Genomic DNA, 9335 nt, shown 5'->3' with positions numbered 1-9335 from the left:
CTTGAAAACTGTGGTGAGGTGTTGAGGTGGTGAGGCATCCAATTAATGATTACAGACTGGCTACATTCATTTACTTCCTCTTCTTCCCAAGACTTGTCTAAAATGATTATGAAGTAACATAAAAGTCATCAGCCCATAACACCAAGCAAATGTTGCAGGCCATTGGAGGTTAAGGGATTCTAATACATTTATGGCAGATCATATTGACAGAGGATTGGAAACTGCCATAGCAGGGCAGAGGAAGCTGCAACCTAGAGTTGGCCTCAGTTTACCAAAAAGGAAGCTGATCAGTCCTTTAAAGTCTTATGTACCCTGGGGACTTGGAAATGTCAGGTGTATGTAAGGGGAATGTTGAAAACAAGAAAGTTAATTGGAAGTTATTAATTCCCCACCCCATATCTCCATTTCTATGCCCCATATGCAATGCCACCAGACATCTATGTCACCAGGCAGGAGATTCAACAGTGGTAGAGAAAATACAATATATCCTGGTATTTAGGATACATCCAGCATAACTCAGCAGATCTTGAAAGCAAATTCTGCCGGTCAACCAGCTCTGCCCTCGCTTGTGTAGCTATAATCAGCTTTTGATCACTACTCTTGTACACATGAAAGAACAAGAAGACATTTGATAAAGCCTAAGTTAAGGTAAATAAGAAGAAAAATATGCCCTGGGAAAAATAGATAACTTAAGTCATAAAAAAAGACAAGCATAAAACCCTTCACAATTAGTTTCTCAGAGAGATTCACAACGTTTCATCCATAAAACAAGAAGAGGATCCTAGTAACAGAAATAGAAAACAAAACAAAGCAAATGTTGTGGAAATTATTATTGTTAATGTAAAAAATAGTAAATTCCAGGGAAGGGTTAAAAGATGAATTTGAGGAAATCTAGAAAGTAAAAGAAAACAAAGTGAAAAAAAGATTAAAGAAAATAGAGGACTCACCAGGAGGTCTAATAACTAACCAATATATGTTCCAGAAAATGAAGCTAAAAAGAAAACAGAAGGGAGATTACCATAGAAATAATACGAAATAATTTTTAGAGCTGAAGAAAAGTCTCCACATGCCAAGCACAATGAATAAAAAAAGGATGGCAGCTGAGCATATCAATATAAAGTTTCAAACAGCAAGAAAAAAAATTGAAAGACTACCAAAAAAAGATAAATATAATGCATCAACAAAGGAATGGAACCCTGACTGTTCATCGGACCTCCCACCAGATGAGAGGATAAAGCATTCAATGTTCTAAGGGGGAAAATTAGCAATTCAGAATACTCAGCAAAATTGTCAGTTCGAATTAAAAATAAAGACATTTCCAGACTGGAACTATTAAGAAAATTTACCTCTTCTTATCAATATTTATGAGAAAGTTACTTAAGAATGAGCTGTAGCAAAACAAGAGAAGAAATCAAGAAAAGAGAAGGCATGGAGTCTAGAAGTCACTGGAACCAACCAACTGAAAGCAGTGAAATGGGTTAACATTGGTTAGAGCTCTGAGTTAGGGATAAGGAAGAGAAGTCTTGGGGGCAAAGAGTGACTTGATAGAAAACTAGATTAGATGCAGAGTTGAAAAGTAATTAAGGCTATGCCCAAAGAACTAATGGAAGAGAAAAATATAAAGGAAACTAGAAACTCCAAGGTGAAAAAAAGGTTGTATAAGAAAGGAAATGTAATTATAGTGTGCCACTTAGATCTGCTATGAACAATATAGACATCTTCACAGAATATAAATGGAATTTACTCATTTTTCAGCTTTCTGAATCATTCAGGTAACAGAGCATGGAACACTTACTTTTGGTATAGAACAGAAAGTATTTTCAGTCCTGGTAATTAAAAAGCAATAGTAATGATAACAGAAGTTGAGAGGTAGAAGGTAGGGAGGAGAGCTAAAGGAAAGAGTAATAACTTTATCTTGAAAACGGAAGGCTCCAGGATGTTGCCTCTATGTGACGGAACAAGAAATAAAGGTTATGTCAACTAAATATAGTTGCCTTAACTATATTGGGAAGATATAGAGATAAATACCTTAGAGTCTCATCCAGAAGAAAGTTAACTGCCTAAATAAGATACATTAAGAATAGGGATGCCAGCATAGTACGTAGATAGAAGTCAGAAATTAAAATGAGCAGAGGCCAGAAATACAATGTAAACTGGTCAGATGAGTCTAGTGTTGTAAAAAAACGTGAATGTGGGGAATGTGGTAAAAGTGTCTGCTTGAATAGGAAGCCAGCACTTAACTCCAGGGTCAATTAATGATATTTGGGAATTTTATGATTATTTTAAGATTTCTTGTATTTTTACAAGAAGCTCCTATTGTTTTAAATACTGGAAATTAATTAAGTCATTTTCAAATACTATGTGTGGGCCAAATAAAACATATTTAAGCCACTAGGTAGCAAGCTCTGAATGGCATCAACAATCAGTTGAAACAGACAAAATATTAAAAGGGCAGGAGACTGTCATTTCTTATTATGCTCAATAAAAATGCCTTACTTGTTTTTCTGACTATTATTTTTATGAATTGTCTAACAGTATCATATAGTATGTTCACTATAGAAAAAAAAGAAAATACAGATAAACAAATACCATCCAAAATCTACTACTTAGAGATAACCATCACTATTCATATTTTTATGTATTATAATTATATGTATAATTACATTGAAAGTATATTGTATAATTTGTTTGAAATATGCTTTTAAAAAAATTTATGCATCTTGAACTTAAAATTTACTTGGAATTATCCTAAAATCCTAAACAAAATAAAGCTTGGGGTGGAGCGCAACTGGATAAGGCTAGCAATGGCTTCAGTGACACATAGGGAGGAATTTCCACACTCTGGGTGTACCTCTGCATTAGAGATGAGTGCTAGTTAGGGCATGCCCTCTGCTATTAATGTGGGAGTGCCCAAAAACTTGGGATGTTGATAAGCATGCGGATAAGCAAAGGATGGAGAGGAGGTTGTTAAAAGCAAGAACGCATTTTTTTCAAGAAATATTTTGGCAGAAAAGAAGTGCCTTCATAAGGTAGCCAAGTATTTCAAAATATTCTTATTGCTTTCACAGGTTGAGTGGGCCCATCATGTGAATGTTGGCTACTGAAAAGGTATAAACATTTGAAAACATTGCCTTTGCACCAAATGTTGCTTTAGTTAAAATAACTTGGGTAAGGAGATCTTTGAAAATGCAGTTCTTGTAACACTATTCTGGGAGAGACTGAAGATTATTAAAATTATCGAGAAGCATTTTCCCTGAAAAAACAGTCTTGGGGATGGTATGGTGTTTTGCCTTTGGTATTCTTTGAAGAGGGCCACTGTTATGGTGATTATCCCCTGTTTTAAGCAAACTGGCCCATAAACATCTGGATTTATATAGCAAACATATTGAGAGAGGACTAGTTACTTTGCCAAAAAGTACCTTTTTTTATAGAGAGACTGGTTGCAATGATCTTTGAACTAGTGCTTTTAGCCATAGAAGTTAATCTAATAATCAATAAACCCATGGCATGAAGTGTGTGGCATGACTACACTCTTATTTTTCACAATTTGTAAAACCCTTTTTATCATCATTAGATATGTGCAGCAAGAATATATTTGCCCAGAATGCATGTGTAGAAATGAAAGATCTGGGGAAGGTTTTGGAGTGAACTGATCACAGTAGTGATTGATTACCAGGGCCTGTATGTGCACATGAGAGCCCATGTACCTACCCCAAAGAGAAGGAGAGGAAGCAGGAAGAGAGTAGAGATATAGCAGAAATGGTCATCGTAACCATCATTGTAACCATTGTCATGGCAGCAGCTCTCTGTATTACCATGGGCCAGGCTCTGGAAGGTTTGCTTTATGGGCATTCTCTCCTTGAATGCAGCAGGGATATTACTGTGTCCACTTTACTCCAGGAAACTGAAATTTAGGCATTTTAAAGACCTTCCTAAAAGTCACATATCAGCAAATATTATAGCTTGGATTGAAATGAAATCTGCCGATGGATCTTTAGCTGCTATGCTATCCTACAGGACTCTGGTTTCTACCTACCACTTTGGTAGTATCCATTTTAACAGTGAAGGCGAAATTCAAGGTAAATCTCTCTCAAATAGATGTGAATCCAAAATTATCTTCATCCCCTAATCCTGGGAGAAGCAGATATGATCAAATATCAACAGGAGGGTAATAAAAACTAATGACCCTCACAATTTTATATTTATGGTCAGGAGGTCATCCCCCAAAGCACTTGCTTTTAAAAGCTTTCATAAAACAATGCAGATAACATAAAACATGCCCAGCAGGCCCACATTTCTACACTGCTGAGAGTGATACAGAAGGGCAGTTGGCCAGAACTGAAGACAATAGGTGCAAAAGTTGAGGTTAGGGGGCTAATACCTACGTTTCAAAGGTGAAAAGGAATCCCAAAAATTTGGCCTTTTATTCTTAACTACCAGATGTATAAAAATGCTAAATTCATTTCTGGCTAATAAAACAGTTGACTCCATGGATAATATTGTTCATCTGCTATACATATCTACCTTTCCTCTTTTCTTTCCTTAGAGGAAAAGGAGAAAAACTTTTAGAGTCAAAGCAAAAACCAACGGTCCAGTGGATTTGTCTTGTTTGGACTATAGAGTGAGAAAGAAATGTAAAAAGTTGCCTCTACTGAAAAATCAGGAGACTTTGCATAACAATCTGGTTTTCCCATTTCTCTTTGAAAATCAGGACATTAGGCACAGGGAAATGGTAGAGAGTGTTGTTTGTATTAGAAGCTGCCTAGCAGGGTCAGGGGCTCCAGCTTCACTTACAGTGATCTTGGCTTTAATGGCTGCCAGCTTCTCCTGGGCAGCTGTGAGGTCCGAGGTGGCTTTGCTCAATGCTTGGCGCTTGGGTTCCACATCACAGAATACCTCATAGAACCTCACAATGTTTATGACCCAAGAGCAGAGGCCCGCAGCTGCATAAGACTTGGTGGCCACGAACTCTGGATTGAATTCAGGGTCCTGTAGATATGGCCTGATGGCTTTGAGGCAGTTCTCATGAATGTTCTCTTTGTCAAAGTTGATTAAGGAGTCCAGGAAACCATCCACTTTGGCCATGATGACTTTAGCAGCCTTCCAGCTCCGGTCCTTGGGCACCTTTCCTCCAGGGGCCATGAGTGCCATCACTGCAGCACTGACATTGCTGACAGCCAGAGGTGGAGAACCAAATGACTTCAGCTCTGTCAGGTTGGTCTAAGAAAAGAGAAGGAAGTTGTTAGAGGAAAATGAATGGGCTTTCTTTGTCCTCGGCCACTAATGGAGTTAGGCTCTGGAGTGATCAATCTGAAAGGGCTGCTTTGAAGCCTGCAGCAGCCCTCTGAATTTTAAATATCATGACTCATCAGAAGGAAACCAAAGCTACCCCCTAGTGGTTTCGGACTTCCCTGAATGGTTAGCCAATACTCAGCTATGTTCTTTTAGCACTTTAACGGACTCTCAGTCCATTAGAAACACACAATTATTTCACATGCAACTGAAAAATAGGAGGCCAACATACTCTGAAATATGCAGCTTGCCATGAATAAAAGATAAGGTTATTATAAATTAATTTCTATCCTGGATTGAAGAGAATAGCACAGTAACCCAACTAATTTTTTTTCTTTAATTAAACTGCTTTGTTCCATGAGCTTGTTCTAACTACACTTGACTGTCCAGATAGCAAAGTAGCATTTTCTGCTAAGAAATAATTCAGACAGAAAGCTAGGCACAGACTGTGCAGTTGCTGCCTCTGCCTGCATGTGGGTTTGTCCTTTGCTTTAAGTTTCACTGCTCTAGAAAGACAGGGCTGAAAGTGTTGATTTGGCAAGTCACTGAAACTTGCCAGGCCTCAACACTTTCATCTGTAAATTGGGAGCAGGGGGACCCAAGTGAAATTGTGTCATAAATGTGTATGAAGTAGATTTATGATTTTTCATAACTATCACTGAGAAGCTTATTACCTCAAAAGCACTTGCTTCTGAAGCTGATTTTGTAAGTGGGGAAGAGTCTTGATTTCAAAGATTAGATCCTTGTGTCACATTAATTTGGGATGCTCCTAGGTCTAGAAATCTATGAACAAAGATCTTTTTCTAGTGACTAATAGAAATACCTAAGAAGATGCTCTGTTTGCTTTTGCAACTCTTTTCACATTTGGTCATGACAAACTTGTCAGAGGCAGGAATGAAGGACAGCACAGATGTGGGAGGTGAGCTGGCATACCTGTCATAGTGATCTCCACTGGGTGAAAGAGGGCAAAGTGAGTAAATACAATCAGAAACAAAAAAAATGACAATTTAAAAATATTTTAATTATGCTCAATGTCCTGAATTAAGAAAATATAAAAATGTATAAAGATGAGATTGAATTCTATAACCCAGATATATCATTGTTAATATTTTAATGTAATTCCTTCTAGTCTTTTTTATATTCATATACATCTACATATTAATCATAACTCTTTTGGTTTTAGTGACAGAAAACCCAGCTAAAGTACAAAGGGGGATTTTCTCATTCATGTATCTGGGGAGGATAAGTTTGGGGCTGGCTGGCTATTAAATATGAGTGAAATTACAGTTTGAACATTTGCTGAACTGTCCAGATCTTTTCTTGTTTCTGCCACTACCTATGCATGAGTTTCTTTTTTGCATACCAGTTTCCTCATGTTGCAAGGCACATGATCTACCTTTCTGACTTCAACTTGGGTCACTTTCTCCAACTATCACTAAGATCTAGCCACAGCCACCTCCTCCCAGCACGTTGATTACCAAGCTCATTCCCATCTCAGGAACTCTGCCTAGAACACTTCTTCCTAAACCTTGTGCATGGCTGATGCCTTCTCATCCATCATAATCTCAATTCAAAAGTCCCGCCTTGGAAAGACTCTCCTGGCAACTTCCTCTCTCTAGTCATTTCTTGTCTGAGCTCCTTGATGATCTTCACAGAACTCAAAGTGATGGAGATAATTACTTTTTCCTTGTTGAATTACTATATTCCTCTTCTTTATGAGAACAGGAACCCCATGTCTCTTGCTAATCACTGTAGCCTCAGTGTCTAGAACAGAAACTGGCACACAGTAGGTACTCATCACCATGTGCAATGGATGATTGAATGGAGCAAATGGGTGCCAGCAGCTCCAGGTTCACATTGTTCACTTTGCAACCAGAAACAAAGGAGACTTTTTCTTCACTGTAAGTCAAAATAAAAAGGCCCTGGGAAGTGATCTTATTTAGTTAGGTGGGGGTCCTATAGTCAGTGACCACGGAGCAGGTGATATGATACTAACAGGAACACAGGGATGGAAGAAACATTTCTCAGAAGATGGCAGACGTTTGAGTGAGCAAACGTCAGGCACACTCCACTCCCTTCACCCTGCTCCTGCCCTAAGGCTCTTGTTCTGGCTGCTGCCTTGGCCTTGACTGCTCTTCCTAGGTATACGCCTGATGAATTCGCTCTTCTCCAGATTTTCAAACTTTTCCTTCTCAATGAGGCCCACACTGATCACCTTTTTTAATACTGCAACCTGCGACCACCCTCCTCCCCAGCTGTTCCAGAGCACCTCTCTACTCTATATTTTTCTTTATTTCACAGCATTTGTCATGTTTTAATATATTGTACAAATTACCTTTTCATTATACTTCTTGTCTTTCACCCCTCCCTGTGCCAAAAAGGAAGCTTCATAGAGGCAAGTATCTTTGTTCATGGGTGCATCGTATGCATCCAGAACAGTGCCTGGCACACAGAGGGCAAGCGATAAGACTTTGTTAGGTGATTAAATGTATGTGCACAGTCATTCATATAGCAAATGGGGATACAGTAACAAATATGAAAGACAAAATCCTTTTGCTCATTCAGATGAGGGAGATAGACAACAAAAAGGTCAACTTTTGATATTTTGGATAGTGATAATACTTTGGGAAAAAAACAAATAAACAGGGCTAATGTGCTAGAGGATTATTGAGTAGTGATATCACTTTAGCCAGAAAGGGAGGTCTGGGAAGGTCACTATGAGAACCTGACATTTCATTTGGGAAGTAAATAATGGAAAGAGGCAACTCTATAGCAGTCTGCAGGGAGACTGTTCCAGACAGATGAATCTGTAAGCACAGAGGCCAGAAGTAGAACAAGTTTGGCCACTGTGTAGAGTGTGGAGGTCAGGAGAGTGGTGGAGATGAGAAAGGAGAGGCAGTGAAGGTCAGACTGAGGGGGATCCAGAGCCCTGGAGAAGTGTTTATTTCATTCTAATATCAATGGGAAGCCATTGGAGGGTTTTAGGAAGGAAGTGAAATGACCCGGCTTTGCTTTGAGAACTTGTTGTGGTGTGGACCTACTGTGACAGGGCAGGAGCAGACAAAAAGGAGAAAATAGGGAGACTGAGGTCACTTGGGCCAGAGCCTTTATAGTGGGGATGCTGAGAAATGATTGGATTTGGGATATATTTCAAAGATAGTGTAGGAAGAACTTATTGGTCACTTTACAAAGAGGTATAAGAAAATGTCACTAGTTATCCTGGGACAGAATTTTTAAAGTTGGTATCCTAATAAATGGATGACCTAAAATTTATGTAAAACATACTTAATTTCTGGAAACCCAGGTCATTTCTATAAATCTACCATATGGGTAATGCTTTGCTGGACATTCTCCTATATAAATTTTTGTGAAAATCTTAGATTGGTTCTTCAGGATAATATTCCTGGAAGTGAATTTGCTGGGCCCAAGGGAAGGAATATTTTTAGTGTTCTTTGTATATATTATCAAATTTCCCAGAAATTCCAATTTCAGTTATTAGTATTTGAGTCTATATCTTCTTCAACATCTGGTAACATTATTTAAAAATTTTAAATCAACTTGATAAACCGAAAATGGTATTATAACATTGGTTTAATTCATATGTGAGTATATATGTGCATATTATATATTTAGTAATGATGTTAAACTATTTTCTTCATGTTTTTAAAATAATTGAATTTGCCTACATTTCTACTTGGGCTGTTTTTTTTTCTTTTCTTTTCTTTTCTTTTTGATTACTGATTACTTAGGGTACCTGCAAGCAAAAAGATGAAAGATCATACTGGCTAACTTGACGAGAGCTAACTAAGAGAACTATTTATGAAAGTGTAGATTGAAGAAACCTTAGATAGTGCAGCACCCAGGGCTAGTAATTAATATTGGTCTGAGTGGAGCTAGGGTGGCTCCATTTCATCCCTGAGCCTGGAGGGACAAGAAGAAGTAATGGCTAGCAGAACGTGGAGGGAGGGAGAGAGGAAGGGAGAGAGAGAGAGAGAGAGGGAGGGAGAGAGAGAGAGAGAGAGAACACCTTGTGGAGAGGGGAA

At 38.3% G+C, this 9335-nt stretch overlaps 1 protein-coding gene across 1 annotated transcript in view; it reads right to left on the bottom strand.

The window, feature by feature from the left end:
- DNAH9 (dynein axonemal heavy chain 9) overlaps positions 1–9335 on the bottom strand; it is a 327356-nt gene that overhangs the window by 74598 nt on the left and 243423 nt on the right. Inside the window, exon 50 of the mRNA XM_023529851.1 lies at positions 4795–5220. Within this exon, the coding sequence (XP_023385619.1) occupies positions 4795–5220 (426 nt within the window). The remainder of the gene's footprint in view (positions 1–4794; positions 5221–9335) is intronic.

The sequence above is a fragment of the Pteropus vampyrus genome, unplaced genomic scaffold (assembly GCF_000151845.1).
Source record: "Pteropus vampyrus isolate Shadow unplaced genomic scaffold, Pvam_2.0 Scaffold44, whole genome shotgun sequence".
In the NCBI taxonomy this organism is placed as follows: domain Eukaryota; kingdom Metazoa; phylum Chordata; class Mammalia; order Chiroptera; family Pteropodidae; genus Pteropus; species Pteropus vampyrus.
The sequence above is the reverse complement of the archived record's forward strand: the minus strand, read 5'-3'. Positions and strand labels throughout refer to the sequence as shown.